We start from the raw sequence: 24,931 nt of genomic DNA on the forward strand, positions 1-24,931 counted from the left end.
CATGTTTAACTTGTTGTCCACGAGGACTCCCAAGATCTTTTTCACACGTACTGCTCTTGAGCCAGGCATTGTCCCCCATTCTGCATCTTTGCATTTTGTTTTTCCTGCCAAAGTGGAGTATCTTGCATTTGTCCCTGTTAAACTTCTTTTGTTAGTTTTGGCCCATCTCTCTAATCTGTCAAGATCATTTTGAATCCTGCTCCTGTCCTCTGGAGTATTGGCTCTCCCTCCCAATTTGGTGCTGTCTGCAAACTTGATGATGATGCCTTCTAACCCTTCATCTAAGTCATCAATAAAGATGCTGAACAGGACCGGGCCCAGGACGGAACCCTGCTTGTGGCACTCCGCTCGTCACTTCTTTCCAAGATGAAGAGGAAGCATTGGGGAGAATCACCCTCTTGGTTCATCCATTTAACCAATTACAGATCCACCTCACAATAGTTTTGCCTAGCCCACGTTGGACTAGTTTCCTTGCCAGAAGGTCATGGGGGACCTTGTCGAAGGCCTTACTGAAATCCAGGTACGCTACATCCAAGGCATTCCCCGCATCTACCCAGCTTGTAACTCTATCAAAGTTTCCCCTTCCTCAATCCCACCATTTCAAGTCTACACATCAATTTAAAGAACCGAGAAGAGGAGCTATACCAAAAGACAGTCAGGGAGTCCAATAGATAAGTCAGTTTTAATGTACACATTAGAAAAAACATCACACTAGTCAGTGTGTTTGTGGACAGGAAGTAACACTATGCAGCTGGACCTAGTTCATCTCTGACATGAATTCTATGGGAAGTCGCTGTAGGGCAACCGGAAGGGGTACAGCGGGCTATACCGAGTGTCATGCCACAACAATTTCTTTTCCAAGAAGGAGACTGTATCCAAGGTGAGCACAAGGGTCTCATACTTCAACATGCTATGTACATTCAGACCTGTTACAAGAAAGAAAAAATGATTAGGGTGAATCTTGTGTGCACAGATACAAGTAGCAACAAGAGCATGAGAGTCCTATTCTGTGTGGAAACTATCTGCCAAGATGGTCAGATAGGGATGTCAACTCCAAGGCTTTTTTAGCACCTCCCCGGTGGCGCAGTGAGTTAAAGCACTGAGCTGCTGAGCTTGTTGATCGAAAGGTCGCAGGTTCGATTCCGGGGAGCGGTGGGAGCTTCCGCTGTCAGCCCTAGCTTCTGCCAACCTAGCAGTTCGAAAACATGCAAATGTGAGTAGATCAATAGGTACCGCTCCGGTGGGAAAGTAAGGGCACTCCATGCAGTCATGCCGGCCACATGACCTTGGAGGTGTCTACGGACAACGCTGGCTCTTCGGCTCAGAAATGAAGATGAGCACCACACCCCAGAGTCAGACATGACTGGACTTAATGTCAGGGGACTACCTTTACCTTTAACATGGATGAACCCGTATTAACGGAGTCAGAAACAGAAAATCCCTAGGCCAAACTTTCTGGCTGGCTTTTCATTCATCAAACTAAACAGATAAGGAAAGAGGAAGGAAATGACTGGTGCTGTCAGAGGTAAAAAAGTCAGGAAGGGAAGCCATTTGTGAATGAGAATTCTTTTGGGCATTTTTAAGTGGTGATAAATATATGTCTCTCCAGATATCTGCATGCAACACCCATCATATTGCACCACTGGCTCTGCAAAGGCTGGTGGGATATGATGGATATTGCTTTCCAAATAGGTTTTCAAAAATTCAAGTTGAATTTGAGACAATTTATAACACCCCAAATCTACACAATTCCCACTTTTGCATTGTAATACAGTCAACTGTTCTCTCCGTTTAGATTGCAAATTCCAAAATACCAAAAATATCCAAAATAATTACTGTTCCAAAGCATTTCAGGATATAGATGCAAAATGTAACAGTAACCGCTTCATTGAAGAACAAAAGAAATGCCTTTTTATTCTGTTACTTCTTTATGGAAGATGACTTGTTCTTTACGTGTACATAGTTTCCTGTTAAGATGATGCTGGGATGAGCAAAACTTTGAGGCAATCAAGGATGACGCCATACAAAAAAGATGAAGAGGAACAAGAACAGTTCATCATTCTTGCAAAACAAACCCTGATGTTGCCTGGGAGAGACTGAGACAGGGAGGAGTGCTTGCCATTGGATGAAACATAATGCCCAACTTCAGTATGCCATAGGAGTCACCTTTCTAGAGATTCCTGACCACCCCAATGTACCCCTGTTTCCTTCACTCACCTATGACAGGCAATATGCTGATGGTTTTAAGATCATTCGCTGCCAACTTGATATTTTCTGGGATTTCATTGCTGGAAGCCACAAAAGGAAGCATTATCTATAAATGTGTCACAAGATTTTCCAGTACAAATATCTTCCATCCGGGCTGGGTGATTTGCTTTGACTTTGATGATCCCCCCCCCCCAAAAAAAAACTACTTCCTGCTCAGGTCTCCTCAAGAGGAGCAGTAGTCCAAGACTATGCTGCATTTCATTAGTGAAATCCGTGTTCAACATCTACACAAATGACCAGCCACTGCCAGAAGGGACAGAGAGTTTCATCTATGCTGATGATCGTGCCATTACTGCTCAAGCAGGGAGCTTTGAGATGGTAGAACAGAAGCTCTCTGAAGCTCTAGGTGCTCTTACTGCCTATTACAGGGAAAACCAGCTGACCCCTAATCCATCTAAAACACAGACATGTGCCTTTCATCACAAGAACAGACAAGCATCCCAAGCTCTGAGGATTACCTGGGAAGGAATCCCACTGGAGCATTGCAGAGCATCCAAATACCTGGGAGTCACTCTGGACCGTGCTCTTACCTACAAGAAGCACTGCCTGAACATCAAGCAAAAAGTGGGTGCTAGAAACAATATCATACGAAAGCTGACTGGCACAACCTGGGGATCACAACGAGATACAGTGAAGACATCTGCCCTTGCGCTGTGCTACTCTGCTGCTGAGTACGCATGCCCAGTGTGGAACACATCTCACCACACTAAAACAGTGGATGTGGCTCTTAATGAGACATGCCGCATTATCACAGGGTGCCTGCGCCCTACACTACTGGAGAAATTACACTGCTTAGCCGGTATTGCACCACCTGACATCCGCCAGGAAGCAGCAGCCAATAGTGAAAGGACCAAGGCAGTGACATCTCCAGCTCATCCCGTGTTTGGGTATCAGCCAGCACGTCAACGACTTAAATCTAGAAATAGTTTTCTAAGATCTACAGAGACACTCGCTGGAACACCTCAGCAAGCGAGAGTCCAAAAGTGGCAGGCTCAAACCCAGAACCTCAATCAATGGTTGATACCAAATGAGAGACTCCCCCCTGGGCACACAGAGGACTGGGCGTCTTGGAAGGCGCTGAACAGACTGTGCTCTGGCACCACGAGATGCAGAGCCAACCTTCAGAAATGGGGCTACAAAGTGGAATCCTCGACATGCAAGTGTAGAGAAGAGCAAACCACTGACCACCTGCTGCAATGCAACCTGAGCCCTGCTACTTGCTCAATGGAGGACCTTCTTGCGGCAACACCAGAGGCACTCCAAGTGGCCAGATACTGGTCAAAGGACATTTAATCAACTACCAAACTCATAAATTTTGTATTTTGTCTGTTTGTTTGCTTTGTTCTGTTAGAAATGTAATATAATCGACTGGTTGCCCTGACACGATAAATAAATAAATTAGTGAAGGGACTCGGGACGTTTTGGCAAATTTTCACTTTTGGTTCTACAGGACTGGATGTGCCACTTTACTGCAGCAAGCATCAAAAAGACTAATGCTACTTGCAGTCTTGTAGGGCTGTAAGCCAGTTCTTACACATTGGAAACAACTTCAGGACTTCAACTTCAGGACCTCAGCCTAAACTATATAGGTTGGACATTTTCACATATTCCAAGAGCTCATGCAATTTCAGGATGTGAATATTACCTTCACCATTAAGATGCACTTTATTAATTAATAATTATTAATTATTATTAATTATTATTAAGATGTACTCATCAAATGTACTTTATTGGGAATTTCAATTTTCAAGTCCATGGAGTTACAGGAAAAGAAGCTAAGGGAAGTGTCGCCAAATCAGATACTGTATGCCCCCCCCCCCCAAGAGTTACAACTAATTTATTATTTCTTTATTTACGACATTTATATGACGCCTTTCTCACCCCGAAGGGGACTCAGAGGGGCTTACAAGTAAAAAGTAAATACAATATATTATATTTTTATCATAGCACAATATTAATATTATATATTACATTGTACTATAACATTGTACTGTAATATTATTAGGAATAACTAAGCAGATTTTGTATACCCATACAAGTAGTTCAACCAAGCAGACTTCGTATACCCACACAAGTAGGAATTCACAGAATCATAGAGTTGGAAGAGACCTCGTCGGCCATCCAGTCCAACACCCTGCCAAGAAGCAGGAATTGCATTCAAAGCACCCCGACAGATGGCCACCCAGCTTCTGCTTAAAAGCCTCCAAAGAAGGTGCCTCCACCAAGGTCTGGGGCAGAGAGTTCCACTGCTGAACAGCTCTTACAGCCTATTTATTTATTTATTTATTTATTTATGGCATTTATGTGCCGCCCTTCTCACCCCGAAGGGGACTCAGAAAGGCTTACAAGATATATTTTCATTCAATATATTATGTTCTGTCACACACTGGGCCTGTAAATAGTTGTCTTTAAAACAGGACATGCAACCTTTGCCCAACGGGAAGCCAGGGGGCCTAAAGAGAAGTTCTCAGACGTTTCCACCACAAACAGTCTTTAGATGGCTTGAGAAGTACAACAAAGTCTTTTATTAATGAACAATCTAACAGAAACTTCTCTTGTCTTCAGTAAAGTTAAGTAAATGATTCGAAGCTTTTGGGCAACTGGTGAATTCCTATACTTGTCCACAAAGGACAGGCAACTGTCTTCAATAACTTCCTCTTTAAAGGAAAACTTCCTTTTTAACTTCTCCCAGGCTGACTGTAATCTAACCCTTACTGGTGTGGGCTCCGCTACCGGGTCGAACTGCGTCTCGAACGCCAAGTGGACCTACCAGCAAGGCAGTAGATGTTCTCCAGCTGGAGTTCTTTAGTCTTTAGGGCTGTTTTCCTGGAAATTCTGTGGGGATGCTTCCCTGGAAATTCTTTCCCTGGAAAATTCTTTCCCTTCGGTTTCTGTTGGAATTTCTGTAACCCTGGAAATTCTTAAAGGTTGAAGCTTTTGTACAGGGGAAGCTTTACACACGTCCTGTACATTGGCTAACCTTGCTGAGACTAACTAAAAAATGGCTCCCTTCCCTTCCCAATTGCCCTGAGCAAGGGGCGGGACCAAACTTAATGATGATGGACAGGTGGCTTGCCCTATAACTGCAACCAAAGAAGCCACCTATCTGCAGAGTTCCTGAAACTTAGGACTGCAAACAAACATTCAATGCAAAGCAAACAAAATTGGAGCTCCTGGTACAGCTGTACCAGAACATATTATATTATTAGCATAGTACAATATCAGTATTATATATTACTATATTGCACTATACCATTATACTGTAATATTATTAGTAATATGACATGTAATGTAAATATATAATTATAATTATAATATTGTATTATTATTATTATTACTAGTACTATCTTGTATTACATTATAATATTATAAACATTATATGTATATACAATATACTATTTTATATTATTTGTAAAGGCAAGATGAAACTGTCTTCTGCTCCCCTCTGACTTCACTCTGGCCAGAGTAGCAGTTGGTGCCAGAGGGGGCATTTATTCATGAAATATGGTCAGCCCTCTGTATCTATAGATCAAACCATGCACAGCTTGAACATATTATTTTAAGAAACAAAAATGATATTTTAATTTTGCTCATTTATACAAGGGTGTCATATGTTCTGCAGTTGATGGTACTTGGTGATGGAAGGGTTAATGTAAGTCTTGGTTCTAAAGGGCTGAGTAGTTTGTAAGTAACAGTTTACAGGTAAAAGCAATTAAGGGTGGAGGTGTGCAGGAGATGGGTTGCATCTGGGTGTTACTGGATTTAACTTTGAGAGAAGTTACTGGATTTAATCTTTGGGAGAAAAGTATCTGTTGCATTTTGGTGGTGGATGTTGCTGGTTTTTCCCCCAGGTCTGTTGGATTTTTCGGTGTCCTGACCTGTCTCCTGTAATCTTGGAATCCTGGAACCCTGAACCTCTGGACTGGCTTTTGACTACGGTATAGACTCTTGATCCCTGGACTTTGTTCATTGAACTCTCAGCATTTGACCATTGGACTGGACCCTTTTGACTATGAAGTTGTTTTTGCTATCAGTTTTTGTTTATTCTGTAGCTGCGTGCTATCTTTGTGTTTTATATTTTGGACTATATAAACAGGCGCTCCATGCGGTCATGCCGGCCACAAGACCTTGGAGGTGTCTATGGACAACGCTGGCTCTTCGGCTTAGAAATGGAGATGAGCACCATACCCCAGAGTCAGACATGAATGGACTTAATGTCAGAGGACAACGTTTACCTTTAAACAGCCAGCAAGTAAGTGCTGTTTTAATTAAACTGTTTGATAAAACCGGGAGTTTGATTAATCTCTACCTAAATAAGGTAGAGCCCTGGCAATGTGACAAAGGGACATCATTTTATCATGTCATTCTATATAACGAGACTTTAGTTTCTACAGATTTGGTATCCATGAAGGATCCTGCAACCATACACCAATACTGTATATATCAAGGGCCCAGTGTACATAGGGGAAACTTGTTCTAAGGAATGCAGAAGCATAAGAAGCTGATATAATCAATCTAAGTGACAAGTTCAGAGTTTTCAAAGGCACGTTCTTGAGATCACAGGGGCATACATGATGAGCGTGATGCTAAGTGCACCAAACATGATGCCCAGAATACACCCAACACTCTCTTTTGGCTGCTCAATTAAAGGTTGCAGCTGGGAATTTTGTTGGCCATCACTAATATTCTCATTTAGGATCCCAAGTAATTTGCCAAACTCCAAGATTCTCTAGAAGACAACTAGAAAACTATGCATTTGGGCAAACATGATCATAAGCTAGTGGGCTACACTTTGTAACGCATTAGAATGCATTCGTCCAATGAAAAATACTTCCTTCTTCTAAATCTAAGCAAACCTGAAGCTTTTAAACAGGGGCTGGATGGCCATCTGTCAGGGGTGATTTGAATGCAATATTCCTGCTTCTTGGCAGCGGATTGGACTGGATGGCCCATGAGGTCTCTTCCAACTCTTTGATTCTATGAAGCTTGAATATCTCAGAAGCACCGATTTTTCCCTTCAACAAACATTGAACGTCTCTCCTCAATCATCTCCCTCTGCCACTGTTAAAAACTCACACATCTACAATCAGCACAGATGTTCCCCAGTGCCTGTAGCGGGCCAAGTCCATGAGATACTGGGGATCGGCGGTTGGGATCTCTAGAGAGTCTACGATATGGAGATTGTCCTACAGACAGAGGGAAAAAGAGAGAATGAACACAATGTAAGCCAGGGTATCACTCTGCCCATCCTTTACACCCTATATAGCTCTATAGTTTATTAGCACCTGGAAAAGTTAACTTTTGGACTGTATGGGAGATTCTTGAATATGTACATCAAAAAGTAACATTTTCAGGCTTTGGGATATTTTCTTCCCTGTCAGATATATTTGCAAGGAGTTATAATTGCAAGTAGGAGCCCCCGGTGGCGCGGTGGGTTAAAGCACTGAGCTGATTGTTGACCAAAAGGTCGCAGGTTCGAATTCGGGGAGCGGCATGAGCTTCAGCTGTCAGCCCCAGCTTCTGTCAACCTAGCAATTTGAAAACATGCAAATGTGAGTAGATCAATAGGTGCCGCTCTGGCATGGAAGGTAACAGCGCTCCATGCAGTCATGCCGGCCACATGACCTTGGAGGTGTCTATGGACAACGCCGGCTCTTCGTCTTAGAAATGGAGATGAGCACCACACCCCAGAGTCGGACATGACTGGGCTTAATGTCATGGGAAAACCTTTACCTTAAATTATAATTGCAAGTACATCTATTATTGTTGTTGTCACTCCTTTGCATTCATTGGAGTTGGGAAACAGAACCCATACAAAAGTGGAAAACCCCAAATTTTTAAACCTGAGAGAACACCTCTGTATGAATCTCTAGCTCCTCCACTGCATTTCAATTGTCACCTTCTACTGGAAGCTGACCACAGAATCATCCCGAAGGAACTAGAAATCCTTAAGGAAGAGATTTTAATCAAATCCGCAAAAGGCAAAGCACACAAATGCAGAATGATGACTACACTATTATAATAGGAATCATCTGCATATACAGTAAATCCAGAGGGGAACAATTTCTCAGACATGTAATATCACTGAAAAGAACATTAATTTCTACTTTAAAATTATTGATTTAACAATCATGCCTATTACCTGGCACAAGAAAGAGAAACAGACATGCAAGCATTTACATGCATTTTGTCATGGAAGGACTTTAAGGCAATCGATCCATTTTAAAAACAGAAATTAAAGACCAGATAGTTTAACGTTTGATCCTATAGAACAGGGGTCCTCAAACTTTTTAAACAGAGGGCCAGGTCACAGTCCCTCAAACCATTGGAGGGCCGGATTATAATTTTTAAGAAATGAATGAATTCCTATGCATACTGCACATATCTTATTTGTAGTGCAAAAAACACTTAAAAACAATACAGCAATTAAAATGAAGAACAGTTTTAACAAATATAAACTTATTAGTATTTCAACTTATTAGTATTGCATTCCCACAATAATGGAGCAGCTGTACCTGTGCCAACTTGACCGTCAGTGCCACCTTGAGGCCCTGGACTCTGACTTTCATGGGCAGCATGTAGAAGTAGCTGGTGGGGCCCCGTGGGCCATGGGCCACTCCCCCTAGGAAAAACGTAAGAAAGGAGGGAAAAATCAAAGGGTGTTCAGTTGGAACATACATTCCCTCTCTCTTATGTGTTGGCAAAGAACCACGTACAGTGTTTGAAGATCTGTTGAAAGAAAACACAAGAGCGGTGCTTCCGAGGTCCACATTTCTAGCCATAAGAAGAGATAACAAGAAGGCTTTCAAAAGATGTATGCTCCATATTGTTATGAACAGATTGCTTACCACCACGCCATATAGGTGACCGGATACTGCCATGCCGGGCCCGTCCAGTGCCCTTCTGTCGCCAGGGCTTCCTGCCACCACCACGAACCTCTGCGCGTGTTTTCGTCTTGGCATAGCTCTGGAAAGTTAAACCAGGTCTGAGATTATTTCTCAATTACACACAGTCAATTATAATGCTGAATGAGATTCATGTCAGTTCAGTAGTTCTGTTTAATCAGAATGGTGGGATATGAATTTAGATACAAGGCTTGTGGATATAACATCTGGCTTTAAAATGTCCTACGACCTTCCCCTAAACCACAGAACCAGAAATGCTGTTGGGTTGCAATTCCCATATAATCAAAAGTGATGGGAGTTGTCATTCAATAACATCCAAATACCCAAACTGGGCAAAAACTAAACAGCACCAACCGCTGTGTAAAAAGTTAAAGTGGGCCCTCAGCATCCACGGTTACTTTGCCCAGGGATACAATGTTCCTTTGAAGGCAACCATAAGGCTGATGTGGCCCTCCATGAAAATGAGTTTGACATCCATGATCTCAATTCAGAACTCCTTACTCAGAGCCAAGGCTGTTTACAGGAATTGAATCCAAAGACTATAAATGCTGATAGGAAATCAAAACAGAACTGATAGCTACCTATTAGAATTGAATTACAACATCATAACACCTGATGAAGACATTGCGAAACAAGGGAAACAACCCGGGAGACATTGTTAAAGTGTTATTTTGTGCCACTGTGCCGGATATTGTTTAACTGTTATTTTGGAAGCTCTAAGTGCATTGTGTTGACGAAATATTGATAAACCATGTGTCACTGTTTCTGATGTTGTTTCTGAAAGAAGATCTTTCGATAATATAGGAAGTGTTATTTTGTGTCACTGTGCCTGACATTATTTAATTGTGATTTTGGAAGCTCTAGTTTTACTGTGTTAACAAAGTATTGAAAAATTATCTTCCAATTATAAACAGTCTTTAATTAATCGTGTGAATGTTCTCATGTTACATTCAATGTAGAAATTCTTAGAATATAGAAATTGTGATTGGCAATCTACAATTTTTGTAATTGTTGTTATAGATATCTGTGCATGTTACAATCCATGATCTAGACCAGGGGTCCTCAAACTTTTTAAACAGAGGGCCAGGTCACAGTCCCTCAAACTGTTGGAGGGCCGGATTATAATTTGAAAAAAAAAATGAACGAATTCCTATGCATACTGCACTTATCTTATTTGTAGTGCAAAAGACACTTAAAAACAATACAATAATTAAAATGAAGAACAATTTTAACAAATATAAATTTCTTAGTATTTCAATGGGAAGTGTGGGCCTGATTTTGGCTGATGAGATAGGGTTGTTGTTGTCGTTGTGTGTTTTCAAGTCGTTTCAGACCTAGGTTGACCCTGAACGAGTGCCGGGTAAATGACCTTGGAGGGCTGTATCCGGCACCCGGGGCTTAGTTTGAGGACCCCTGATCTAGACCTTCCAGCTGGAAACTGACTATAGAGTTGCACTGAAGAACCTACAGAGTCCTAGAGATAATATTTTAATCTATTCTGTGAATAACACTATGTAACAAAATTTGAATAATTTTCTGTTCCTGGTTTGAAAGTGTTATTTCCTGTTTAATTGTGTGGTACTTACTTTGAAAGTAGTTGTTATACTCCATAAACTTTGTTTTTGTGGCTGCCACAAACTATGTTGAATTGGTTGAGACTCTGTGAGATATTCATTCAAAAATTATAGCAAAATGTGCTGCAGGATATCCCACAATTTTTTTTCCAGTTTAATAAACCTTTTCCATGTTTTTATGATACATAGAAAAAGTTTATTAAATTGAACAAAAATTGTGTCACATAGTGTAATCAAATTCAAAAAAGTGGCGGACCAACTGTAGTATTGTTACTACAGTATTTGTGAGGCAGAACGAAGCTGAAAAAGAATTAATTTGTGTTTCCCACGCTGGTGTAGCAAAAATAACAAATATTAATATGTGTGGCTAAGCAAAATACAGGTGAAAATGAGGAATCTGCATGGCATACCTACATCCTATAAGCCTTTACTCTGGACCCTTTCGAATATAAGAGCTAAGTGTGTGTGTTGTACAATCCCTAAAGTTAACAAAGTTCTCACACAGGATGTGTGAAGAGGAGATATGATAGCCATGTATAAATATGTGAGAGGAAGCCACAGGGAGAAGGGAGCAAGCTTGTTTTCTGTTTCCTTGGAGACTAGGACGCGGAACAATGGCTTCAAACTACAAGAGAGGAGATTCCATCTGAACATTAGGAAGAACTTCCTGACTCTGAGAGCCGTTCAGCAGTGGAACTCTCTGCCCCGGAGTGTGGTGGAGGCTCTTTCTTTGGAAGCTTTTAAGCAGAGGCTGGATGGCCATTTGTCAGGGGTGATTTGAATGCAATATTCCTGCTTCTTGGCAGGGGGTTGGACTGGATGGCCCATGAGGTCTCTTCCAACTCTTTGATTCTATGATTCTATGATGTATTCTACTGTCTAAGTAAGGCATACCACAAACCAGGGGAAATGAAGCTGAGAACAGATGCTCAAACTTTTTGATATAATCACTCTGAATATATAATATGATAACGCTGCAGTGCTGAAAATAACTGGTCCGCCATATCTATATATTCAATCATCCACATTCTGAAAATAAATCCAAAAACATTCCAAAATCCCATAAACAACACATATACATTATACAGCCAGTTCTCCATATCCATGGATTCTACATCTATAGATTCAACTATTTGTAGCTTCAAAGTATATAGATATCTCCCCCAAAACCAACTATAATTTCACCATAGGAGCCTGGTGGCGCAGTGGGTTAAACCCCTGTGCCAGCAGGACTGAAGACCGACAGGTCGCTGGTTCGAATCCAGGGAGAGGCGGATGAGCTCCCTCTATCAGCTCCAGCTCCTCGTGTGGGGATATGAGAGAAGCCTCCCACAATGATGATAAAAACATCAAGTCATCCAGGCATCCCCTGGGCAACGTCCTTGCAGACAGCCAATTCTCTCACACCAGAAGTGACTTGCAGTTTCTCAAGTCACTCCTGGCACGACAAAAAAAAAATCACCATTTTATACAAGAAACACAATTTTAGTATGCCGTTGTATATACTGTGGACTTGAGCATCCACGTCTGGTGTCCGCAGGGACAAGAGGAGCTAAAACCAAATTCCAGCAGATACCAAAGACTCATTGTTGTTAGAAAACTTTGTGTTTTCTCAAATACAGTGACCCACTCGTGATACAATAAATAAATAGTTAGAAAATGTATGAATGTACAAAATATAGATTTCTAAGCATCACTTTTTTGCACCCTCCAGCAATCTGACTCTACAGCTTGTTACTTTCTGATTAAGTATCTTAATTCCTGGCGTATTTTTCTACCAACACTTAAATACTCACAATCCTCTTGAAATTCCTCTGCCAAGTAGCCACTGTGTGCAGGATATCAATTCTGTAGGCAAAGCAAACACAGACACACTGTGTTAGTATTATTATGTTTATTTATACCCCACTTTTTCTCTCCACAAGGGAAACTCAAAGCGGCTTACATTAAAAGCATTTCAATGCAATTTAAAACCCCAAAATATACAAATATCAAAATAAAATTGAACATCAAGTGTATTAATTAAAAATTAAAAGCTAAAATCCTTAACACTGATTAAAAACATATTCAAAGCTAAAACCAAAGCTTGTAGAACATCTGAAAAATGGACAGTGAAAGAACAGCCCTAGAGATAGAAATATTTGTTGTTCATTTGTTCAGTCAATTCCGACTCTTCATGACCTCATGGACCAGCCTAAACCAGAGCTCCCTATTGGCCATCACCACCCCTAGCTCCTTCAGAGTCAAGCCAGTCACTTCAAGGATGTCATCCATCCATCATGCCCTTGGTCGGCCCCTCTTCCTTTTTCCTTCCATTTTCCCCAGCATCATTGTCTTCTCCAAGCTTTCCTGTCTCCTCATGATGTGGCCAAAGTACTTCATCTTTGCCTCTACTATCCTTCCCTCCAATGAGCAGTTGGGCTGTATTTCCTGAAGTATGGACTGGTTGGATCTTCTCGCAGTCCAAGGCACTCTCAGAACTTTCCTCCAACACCACAGTTCAAAAGCAGCTATCTTCCTTCACTCAGCCTTCCCTAAGGTCCAGCTCTCACATCCGTAGGTGACTATGGGGAATACCATTGCTTAAACTATGCGGATCTTTGTTGCCAGTGTGATGTCTCTACTCTTCATTATTTTATCGAGATGGGTCATTGCTCTCTTCCCAAGAAGTAAGCGTCTCCTGATTTCCTGGCTGCAGTAATCTTTGCACCTAGAAATACAAAGTCTGTCACTGCCTCCACGTTTTCTCCCTCTATTTGCCAGTTACCAATCAGTTTTGTTGGAGATAGAAATAAGTGTAGTCAAAATATTCTGCAATTTAAACGCAAGGTTGTAATACTGTTGGAGAAGGGGAAGATACTATCTTTCAGCTTTATGGTTGTTAGGGATATGTCACATTTCATCCTAACCTCAAATTTGCTTTCGTTTTTATTTGCTGCTCTACCAGACTCACTTGTAAAAACCACGTGAAAAACTCAAACACCTTGATTTCCTGCCGAATTGGGGCAGAATTCACGTATCTTGATGCTCTGGTACATTTGAACAGGTCTAGCCTAGTTTGTAACACTGTCAGATGTTCACCCAGAGATTTTTCGTATCATTTTGTAGCATGGGTTTGGGAAACTTTGGACATCAGCAACTTATTGTCTACAACTCATAACACTCCTTATTATCGGCCATAACAGCTTGGATTTCTGTGAGTTAAAATCCAAATATCTAGAGCAGGGGTCCCCAAACTTTTTAAACAGAGCGTCAGGTCACAGTCCCTCAAACTGTTGGAGGGCCGAATTATAATTTGAAAAAAAATGAATGAATTCCTATGCACACTGCACGTATCTTATTTGTAGTGCAAAAAACGCTTTAGAACAATACAATAATTAAAATGAAGAAAAAATTTAACAAATAGAAACTTATTAGTATTTAATATATTGCCAGGCAATCAAATGCTAATCAAGGTGGTCAGTTGAAACATTCACACCTAGCTCCAGCAGACAAGAGTCCTTTGTCCCACCCTGGTCATTCCACAGATATATAAACCCATTTTCCTAGTTCCAACAGACCTCACTACCTCTGAGGATGCTTGCCATAGATGCAGGCGAAAGGTCAGGAGAAAATGCCTCTAGAACATGGCTATATAGCCCAGAAAAAAAACCTACAACAACCTTATTAGTATTTCATTGGGAAATGTGGGCCTGTTTTTGGCTGATGAGACAGGATTGTTGTTGTTGTGTGCTTTCAAGTTGTTTCAGACTTAGGTTGACCCTGAGCAAGGGCAGAGTAAATGACCTTGGAGGGCCGTATTTGGCCCCCAGGCCGTAGTTTGAGGACCCCTGATCTAGAGGGCCAAAGAGTAATAAACTCCACTTTAAGATTGCCCAAAAGTTACCAATGCTAACCATTTCAACCAAAAGCTCATCCCTTTTTTGTCACGCCCATGCCATCACTGTTAACAACAACAACAACAACAACAACTTTATTTTTCTATCCTGCCACCATCTTCCCGGGGGGACTCAGGGTGGCTTACATGGGGACCAAGCCCAGTCAGACAGTTAAATATATATCTCAGTAGAAATACATATAACATCATAAAACATAATTAAAACATCATCCATCATACAACAACCAGTAGCCGAACATAATAGACATTTCCGAGCTAAGGGGAGAGGGAAGGCTTGTGCAATACAACTGACAGGACAGGGGCTGATGGCAAAGTGCCATAGGTAATAAGTTAAGGTTGAAAGGACCAAGTCAGATTAGTACAGTACAACTCCAGTGCAAGAGTCGAGAATGAAGTGAAGGGCCAATTCATTTAGTAAACCAATTAATCAAAGGCACATTGGAACAACCATGTTTTTAGGTCTTTACAGAAAGTGGACAGGATGGGCCGTTCCCCTGAAATTCTTTAATTTATGCAAATTTATGATCTGAATCCTGTTATAGTCCTAAACACAATAGACTCATTGAATCAATCGGATTTGTCAATGTGTTGAATCCCTCAACAACTGATTCAGTGGGCCTATTTGAGTTGGGACTGGCCAATGGGATGCCACCCTAAACTACTATATATCCTTTTGAAATGCAAGCTTATTTTTATTTATCTCAGGAAAGTCAGAAACCCAAACCCAACTTCAGTTCATACCGAGGCATTACTGCAAATACATCTGGATGTAGATCCGCTAAGCCGATATGCCTGGCATCGTAATGTTTCAGTGACTCCACCCAGGCCTGAACAGGCCCAAGGTGTTTGGGGATGGCGATGTCGCATGTCCGTAAAATGGGATTACTGGAGACTACATCAGGCTGTAATTCTAAAAGGAAGCAAAAGAAACAACACTGTAAATGTTGTTTTGTGTTACTATCGCATGAAATCACATTTATACCTTACAAGTACTGTATATTAAATGACCAGTACCTATACAGGCAGTCCCCAAGTTACAAACATCTGACTTACAAACGACTCAAAGTTAAGAACAGGGGTGAGACAACAGGATGTCACGTTGCCAGGGCTCTGCCTTATTTAGGTAGAGATGAATCAAACAGTTTTATCAAACAGTTTAATTAAAACAGCACTTACTTGTTGGCTGTTTTAATAGACCAAAATATAAAACACAAAGATAGCACTCGGCTACAGAATAAACAAAAACTGATAGCAAAAATAACTTATGCAAAAGGGTCCAGTCCAGTGGTCAAACGCCGAGAGTTCAATAACAGAGTCCAGGGATCAAGGGTCTATACCGTAGTAGAAAGCCAGTCCAAAGGTTCAAGGTTCCAAGATTGCAGGAGACAGGTCAGGATACCGAAAATCCAACAGACCTGGGGGGGAAACCAGCAGCATCCACCACCAAAATGCAACAGATACTTTTCTCCCAAAGATCAGTCTCAAGGTTAGCTCCCTAAATCCAGTAACACCCAGCTGCAACCCATCTGCTGCACACCTCCACCCCTAATTGCTTTCCCACTTACAGATTACCAAACCCTCTAGAACTAATACTCACATTAACCCTTCCATCACCAACCACCATCAACTGCAGAACATATGACACAGGAAGAGAATCATCTGCTTCTAGGAAAGGAAATTCACTCCTGGAAGAATTATCCTGGGGAAAAGGAGTCTCCACTGAAGCTTTCCCACCAATCCTTGTTCCTACTACAAGTTAAATTTTTCAAAATCCAATTATCACAGGGACAGAAAGTGAGGTGAAATCTTCTCAACAGGGACACAGACAGCAAAACAAACACCACAGGGGTGTTAACCTTCCCTATGCTATCAAAAATTAAAACAATATATATTTTTGGCTGGAGTTACACTTAAAATATGTACCTCTTTCAACTTATATACAAATTCAACTTAAGAGCAGATCTACAGAACCTATCTTGTTTGTAACTTGGGGACTGCATGTATGCTATTTGTCTACACATTTCTATCACTTCTGACATCGTGAAACAAATAAAAGAATTACATTTCATTTAGAAATGTTTTCATCCTTGGCCACCTTAACACATTATTTATTCCTCATCAGAAGTGGTTTACTGCTAGACTGTATATAACAAAACTGCAAATTTGAGCCCAATATAGGATTTCAAACCCAAATGTGAAAAATATTAAAAACAACTAATATACAAGAAGTCAGGCCTGCATAACCTGTGTCTCTCCAGGTGCTTTGGACTTCAGCTCCCAGAATCCCTGACCACTGAACAAGATGATTAGGGCTTCTGAGAGTTAAGAGGCCCAAATACCTTGAGGGCTGCAGGTTGAAGAGGCATGCACTATATATAAGATAAGTAAAAACAGAGTATATTTTGTTGTATCGTTTTTAAAATGAAGGAACTCAAAAATGTTCGTGCTTACATGGATAAATAATAAACTCAACACATAACTGGATAGACATACTCTACCACTACTTTAAAATACAACTTATTGGTATTAGATTCATTCCGTATGTCACCCATTATTTTCATAATACCATACAATCATGGATATCAAGAGAAAATTATGACCACAAATAATTCCCAAAGCTAATATGCATTTGTTGATATATTCAGAACAATATTACATCATGAAGCGAGAGAGAATAATCAGCAATTAATCTTCCACACAGCCCTATATCCCAGAATATAAAGGCAGAAAATCACACAATATCTGCTTTGAACTGGGTTATCTGAGTCCACATTCAGATAATGTGGGATTTCCTGCCTTGATATTCTGGGATATAGGGCTGTGTGGAAGGGCCCCTGGAATATCAAGGAAGAAAATCTCACGATATCTGCTATGGACTGGGTTGAGTCCACACTGCCATATATTCCAATTCAAAGCAGAAAATGTGGGATTTTATTCAGCTGTGTGGAAGTGGCTAGAGAACCAGTGACTATCTCTCAGCCTCATCTTTCTTAAATGAAGACATAGTTTTCTAAGATCTATAGAGACCTTCGCTGGAACACCCCAGCAAGCGAGAGTCCAAAAGTGGCAGGCTCAAACCCAGAACCTCAATCAATGGCTGATACCAAATGAGAGACTCCCCCCTGGGCACACAGAAAACTGGGCGACTTGAAAGGTGCTGAACAGACTGCGCTCTGGCACCACGAGATGCAGAGCCAACCTTAAGAAATGGGGCTACAAAGTGGAATCCTCGACATGTGAGTGTGGAGAAGAGCAAACCACTGACCACCCGCTGCAATGCCCTGCCACATGCACAATGGAGGACCTCCTTGCGGCAACACCAGAGGCACTCCAAGTGGCCAGCTACTGGTCAAAGGACATTTAATCAACTACCAAGCTTGCAAATTCTGTGTTTTGTCTGTCTGTTTGTTTGTTTTTGTTTAAAATGTAAAACAAATGTTTGGTTGCTGATGACACGATAAATAAATAATCTTTCTTATAGAGACATTGAGAAAAAGAGAAAGCACTTGTGACTGGATGTTCTTGGGGGAAAAGGTGGGATATATGCTACAGATAAATAGTAAATAATGGCTTATAAACATGAAAAGGACTTACCTCTTAAGGAAACTGTGCTAGAGTTGCTTAGAGTATCTGCATGTTTTGACAATGTCGTTGAAAAAAGCTTGGATAGAAAGCAGAGTGAACATCCGAAGTCACTACTCAATTCCAATTTACAATTAGGCCCTTTCTTTCTAAGGATATTTCTTCCAACTATTTGCAATGCTTTTCATGCTAGGAATTGTCCAATGGATTATCAATGGTGTGCCACCTCTTTCATGTCACCATGAACCCCACCGTCCTCCCAAAAACAAAAGAAATCATTTTCAAAATCATTTGTCCAATCATTACATAGACCTGCAAAACTGAGGGTCATAAAAGCCTTTTTAAAGAAATCTATTCTGATTTTACAGGGGTATGGCATTCTAAATAAAAAAATGACCTCTGATTTACTCCACCGCGTCGTTTTGTTTCAGAACCGACATTGACATTTCTATGTTCATAAGACGTGACTGAATTAAATCAGTAATGAAATTTGGAAAAGAACTGAATGTGATTAAGAAATATTTTGTTATGCTTTTTGAATGCAGCACACACACACACACACAAAAGCAGATACTCTAGGCTGTGTAAAGGGCGCTGGGTGCACACTACCATATACTCCAAGTTCAAGCAGAAAATGTGGGTTTGTATTCAGCTGTGTGGAAGGGGTCTATGGAACTTTCCACACAGTCCTATATCCCAGAATATCAAGGCAGAAAATCCCACAATATCTGCTTTGAACTGGGTTATCTGAGTCCACACTCACATAATGTGGGATTTTCTGCCTTGGTATCCTAGATAATGGGTTGTGTGGAAAGGCCCTCAGCCTTGATATTCTGGGTTATACGGCTGTATGGAAGGGCCCAGTGTGACTCACTCTCTGGGGCCCTTCCACACAGCCATAAAACCCAGTATATCAAGGCAGATAATCCCACAATATCTGCCTTGGACTGGAACATATGGCAGTGTGGATTCAGATAGCCCCGTTCAAAGCAGATATTGTGGGATTTTCTGGGTTATATGGCTGTGAGGAAGGATCCCTGGTCTCCAAACCTGGCACTCCAAGCAGGGGCCCTTCCACACAGCTCTATATCCCAGAATATCAAGGCGGAAAATCCCACAATATCAGCTTTGCACTGGAATATATGGCAGTGTGGATTCAGATAGCCCCGTTAAAATTGGGAGGGATAACCAAATTGGGAGGAATAGCCAATACTCCAGAGGACAGGAGCAGAATTCAAAACAATCTTGACAGATTAGAGAGAAAGGCCAAAACTAACAAAATGAAGTTCAATGGGGACAAATGCAAGAGACTCCACTTAGGCAGAAAAAAGCAAAATGCAAAGATACAGAATGGGGGACAATGCCTGGCTCGAGAGCAGTACGTGTGAAAAAGATCTTGGGAGTCCTCGTGGACAACAAACTAAACATGAGCCAACAATGTGATGTGGCGGCAAAAAAAGCCAACGGGATTTTGGCCTGCATCAATAGGAGCATAGTGTCTAGATCCAGGGAAGTAATGCTACCCCTCTGTTCTGCCTTGATTAAACCACACCTGGAATATTGTGTCCAAGTCTTGGCACCACAATTGACCAACTAGAATGTGTACAGAGGAGGGCGACTAAAATGATCATGGAGAACAAGCCCTATGAAGAGCGGCTTAAGGAGCTGGGCATGTTTAGCCTGAAGAAGAGAAGGTTGGGAGGAGACATGATAGCCATGTATAAATATGTGAGAGGAAGCCACAGGGAGGAGGGAGCAAGCTTGTTTTCTGCTTCCCTGGAGACTAGGATGCAATGGAACAATGGCTTCAAACTACAAGAAAGGAGATTCCATCTGAACATGAGGAAGAACTTCCTGACTGTGAGAGCTGTTCAGCAGTGGAACTCTCTGCCTCGGAGTGTGGTGGAGGCTCCTTCTTTGGAAGCTTTTAAACAGAGGCTGGATGGCCATCTGTCAGGGGTGCTTTGAATGCAATATTCCTGCTTCTTGGCAGAATGGGGTTGGACTGGATGGCCCAGGAGGTCTCTTCCAACTCTTTGATTCTATGATTCTATGTGAGAGCCGTTCAGCAATGGAACTCTCTGCCCCGGAGTGTGATGGAGGCTCCTTTTTTGGAAGCTTTTAAACAGAGGCTGGATGGCCATCTGTCGGGGGTGCTTTGAATGCAATATTCCTGCTTCTTGGCAGGGGGTTGGACTGGCTGGCCCATGAGGTCTCTTCCAACTCTTTGATCCTATTCCACACAGTCCTATATCCCAGAATATCAAGGCAGAAAATCCCACAATATCTGCTTTGAACTGAGTTACCTGAGTCCATACTCAGATGTGGGGTTTTCTGCCTTGATATTCTGGGATAAAGGGCGGTGAGGATATTTTGGGGGCCCTTCCACACAGCTGAATAAAACCCCACATTATCTACTCTGAACTGGGATATATGGCAGTGTGGACTCAGATCATAGAATCAAAGAGTTGGAAGAGACCTCATGGGCCATCCAGTCCAACCCCCTGCCAAGAAGCAGGAATATTGCATTCAAATCACCCCTAAGAGATGGCCATCCAGCCTGTTTAAAAGCTTCCAAAGAATTTCAAAGCAGATATTGTGGGATTTCCTGCCCTGATATTCTGGGATATATGGCTGATAAAGTGGCGTCAAAGTGCATTAGCTGTTCAGTGTAGCTGCGCCCTTTGATTTTGAAATCCAAGGCCTGGGTTTGAGGTCACTCCCCTCCTTCCCTAATCCTGATTTAGGGCTTCCAGAGAGGCACGATCTGGGCCTGGGTGTGCACACTAGATCCAACCCCTCCGGAGCCACGGTTGCCTATCTCCCTCCTGACCTTCCTCGTCCTCTCCTCCTCACCCGCAGAGCTGCTCCTCGGCTCCAGGAGAGCCCTACTCGGAGCATCGCAGCCTTTCCGCAGTCTCCTTCCCCCAAACACCACGTGGGTTCCCAAGAGCTCTGCTACTTCCGGCGCTTGGAAGTGACGTAACTAGGCTTTCCCGCCTTCAGCTGAAAGAGCTCTTCAAAAACAGGGAGGGGCACAGGCTCCCTTTCAGCCCTGCCCTGGAGATGCATTGCTACACATTGTAGAAGTAATGCAATTTAGTACCACTTGATTTGCTATGGTTCAGTGCTATGGAATCAGGGAGTGGTAGTTTGTTTGGTGTGGCACCAGTACTTTGGCAGAGAAGATCTTGTGAAACTACACCTCCCAGGATGCCAAGTAATAACAAACTGCATTAACTGCATTCTGCAGTGTTCAGATGGACCCTTAGGGCCCTTCCAGACAGGATCTATATCCCAGGTTATGATCCCAGGTTTTCTGTTTATCCCAGGTTATCTGGCAGTGGGGACTCATATATTCCAGTTTAAAGCAGATAATCTGGGAACAGACCCTGTGATAAAGGGCTGTGTGGAAGAGTCCCCAGATTATCTGGCAGTAGGGACAAAGGGCCCTGCCACGCAGCCATATAACCCTGAATATCAAGGCAGATAATCCACAATATCTGCTTTGAGCTGGGTTATCTGGGCCTTAAGAAGCATTGCTAACAACAAGACAGCAGGAGACAGCGGGATCCCATCTGAATTGTTTAAAATCTTGAAAGATGATGCTGTCAAGGTTTTGTTTTTGTTTTGTTTTTTTTGTCGTATCAGGAGCGACCTGAGAAACTGCAAGTCGCTTCTGGTGTGAGAGAATTGGCCGTCTGCAAGGATGTTGCCCGGGGACGCCCAGATGATTTGATGTTTTGTCATCCTTGTTGGAGGCTTCTCTCATGTCCCTGCATGAGGAGCTGGAGCTGATAGAGGGAGCTCATCCGCCTCTCCCCAGATTTGAACCTGCGACCTGTCAGTCTTCAGTCCTGCCGGCACAGGGGTTTAACCCACTGCACCATCGGGGGCTCCAGGCTGTTAAGGTGATGCATGCCATATGCCAGCAAATTTGGAAAACGCAAGAATGGCCACCAGACTGGAAAAAATCCACTTATCTCCCCATACCAAAAAAGGGAAATGCTAAAGACTGCCCAAACTTCCGTACAGTGGCCCTTATTTCTCATGCCAGTAAGGTAATGCTGAAGATCCTGCAAGGAAGACTCCAGCAATACATGGACCAAGAGTTGCCAGATGTACAAGCTGGGTTTAGAAAAGGCAGAGGAACAAGAGACCAAATTGCCAATATCTGCTAGATAATGGAGAAAGGCAGGAAATTTCAGAAAATATCTATTTCCGTTTTACTGACTATTCTAAAGCCTTTGATTGTGTGGATCATAATAAATTGAGGCAAGTTCTTGGTGTTATGGGCATACCAAATCACCTTATCTCTCTCCTGAGGAATCTGTATAAGGACCAAGTAGCAACAGTAAGAACTGACCACGGAACAACAGACTGGTTCAAGATTGGGAAAGGCGTACGGCAGGGTTGTATACTCTCACCCAACCTATTCAACTTGTATGCAGAACACATCATGCGATGTGTGGGGCTTGACAAATGCAAGGCTGGGGTGAAAATTGCTGGAAGAAACATTAACAACCTTAGATATGCAGATGACACCACTTTGATGGCCGAAAGCGAGGAGGAGCTGAGGAGCCTTCTAATCAAGGTGAAAGAAGAAAGCGCAAAAGCTGGGTTGCAGTTAAACATAAAAAACCCCAAGATTATGGCAACAAGAATGACTGATAACTGGGAAATAGAAATAGGCTTTGTATTTCTAGGTGCAAAGATTACTACAGATGCAGACTGCAGCCAGGAAATCAGAAAATGTTTACTTGTTGGGAGGAGAGCAATGACCAATCTCGATAAAATAGTGAAGAGTAGCGACATCACACTGGCAACAAAGATCCGCATAGTTAAAGCAATTGTATTCCCCATAGTCACCTACGGATGTGAGAGCTGGACCATAGGGAAGGCTGAGTGAAGGAAGATAGATGCTTTTGAACTGTGGTGTTGGAGGAAAGTTCTGAGAGTGCCTTGGACTGCGAGAAGATCCAACCAGTCCATCCTCCAGGAAATAAAGCCCAACTGCTCATTGGAGGGAAGGATAGAAGAGACAAAGTTGAAGTACTTTGGCCACATCATGAGGAGACAGCAAAGCCTAGAGGAGACAATTATGCTGGGGAAAGTGGAAGGTAAAAGGAAGAGGGGCCGACCAAGGGCAAGATGGATGGATGGCATCCTTGAAGTGACTGGACTGACCTTGAAGGAGCTGGGGGTGGTGACGGCCGACAGGGAGCTCTGGCGTGGACTGGTCCATGAGGTCACGAAGAGTCGGAGACGACTGAACGAATGAACAACAACAGATAGGCCCTATATCCCAGGATCTGATCCAAGATTTTCTGTTTATCCCAGTGCCCTTCCACACTGCCACTTTGTCCCAGGATCCAATCCCCGATTATCTGTTTATCCCAGGTTATCTGGCTGTGAGGACTCACATAGTCCAGTTTGAAGCAGATAATCTGGGATCAGATCCTGTGGCAAAGGGCTGTGTGGAAGGAGCCCACATTATCTGGCAGTGGGGACAAAGGGCCCTGCCATGCAGACATATAACCCAGAATATCAAGGCAGATAATCCACAATATCTGCTTTGAGCTGGGTTATCTTGAGTCAACATTGCCATATAACCAAAAGTATACAATAATAATAATAATAATGTGGACTAGATGGTCCATGCAGTCTCTTCCAACTCTATGATTCAATGACCTTAGAGAAGGGCATTGCCGAAGTAGCTCTGATTCTGTGTCGCAATTAATGATACCCTTTTCACGAGTGACAACGGTGATGAATGTGACATGTTATTGCCACAATGGTCACTTCCCCTTTCCACATTGTTGGCTATTACTGTAGGAGGCGTGGGAATGTTTACTATGATCACATCACACATCTTTCACAAGGGGCCATCTGATGAAAACCCCATGAAATTCATTGAGTTGCCCCAAGTCAATAGACAACTTGAAGGCAGACAGACGCACACAATTAGCCATGGAAACCTACTGGGTGATCTTACCCAAGTCACACACTCTCAGCTTCAGAAGAAAGCACCAGCAAATCCCCTCTGAACAAATCTTGCCAAGAAAACCTCTGAAGTCACCATAAATTGAAAAGGGCTTGAAGGCAAACAATAAAAAATGCTGCATCAAAGAACCAGCAGAGGGCAATGCAGTCTTATTTTTATACTACCAGGCAGAAGAGTTTCTTGAAAGGTATCTTTCCTTTTTCCCATGGCTAGTGAGAGTAAAGTAGATAAAGAAACTGAACATCACAAATCTCTGGATTTTGTTTTATTCAAGAGGCCAACCAGAGATTCAGGTGAAACATCAGGAGAAAATGCTGCCAGAACACAGCCATCCAGCCCGGAAACAACATAGTACAAATATCTGGATTTTCCCATTTGATAATGCTCTTCTTGCATACATGAAGTCACCTACTTTTTATGCATCACTTTTATATGCATGCTCCCCTGCCTCAGGGGAGCGTGCTTACTCCATCAATGTTCAACATTTACACAATTGTCCAACCACTGCCAGAAGGGACAGTTTCATCTATGCTGATGATCATGCCATTACCGCTCAAGCAGGGAGCTTTGAGATGGTTGAACAGAAGCTCTCCGAAGCTCTAGGTGCTCTTACTGCCTATTACAGGGAAAACCAGCTGATCCCTAATCCATCTAAAACACAGACATGTGCTTTTCACCTTAAGAACAGACAAGCATCCCA

At 42.3% G+C, this 24,931-nt stretch overlaps 1 protein-coding gene across 1 annotated transcript; it reads right to left on the bottom strand.

The window, feature by feature from the left end:
* Positions 1-663: 663 nt before the first annotated feature.
* Positions 664-21,187, bottom strand: MRPL4 (mitochondrial ribosomal protein L4). The gene is made up of 9 exons (XM_060763319.2): positions 21,084-21,187; positions 18,240-18,306; positions 15,387-15,555; positions 12,544-12,595; positions 9,117-9,234; positions 8,784-8,890; positions 7,345-7,454; positions 2,218-2,288; positions 664-926 (listed from the first exon to the last, which is right to left on the bottom strand). The coding sequence occupies exons 1-9, from the start codon at positions 21,126-21,128 to the stop codon at positions 781-783; spliced, it is 885 nt and encodes a 294-aa protein (XP_060619302.2). The 5' UTR covers positions 21,129-21,187; the 3' UTR covers positions 664-780.
* Between the last annotated feature and the right edge of the window lie 3,744 nt (positions 21,188-24,931).

This window comes from Anolis sagrei, chromosome 2, assembly GCF_037176765.1.
Source record: "Anolis sagrei isolate rAnoSag1 chromosome 2, rAnoSag1.mat, whole genome shotgun sequence".
NCBI lineage: Eukaryota > Metazoa > Chordata > Lepidosauria > Squamata > Dactyloidae > Anolis > Anolis sagrei.

Excerpts from the sequence above, each read along its gene's own strand:
- MRPL4 (XM_060763319.2), bottom strand. The coding sequence starts at position 21,128 with ATGCTCCGAGTAGGGCTCTCCTGGAGCCGAGGAGCAGCTCTGCGG. Across the intron at positions 15,556-18,239 it reads TAGCACAGTTTCCTTAAGAG|AATTACAGCCTGATGTAGTC; the intron begins GTAAGTCCTTTT and ends GCTTCCTTTTAG. Across the intron at positions 7,455-8,783 it reads TGACGGTCAAGTTGGCACAG|GACAATCTCCATATCGTAGA; the intron begins GTACAGCTGCTC and ends CTCTGTCTGTAG.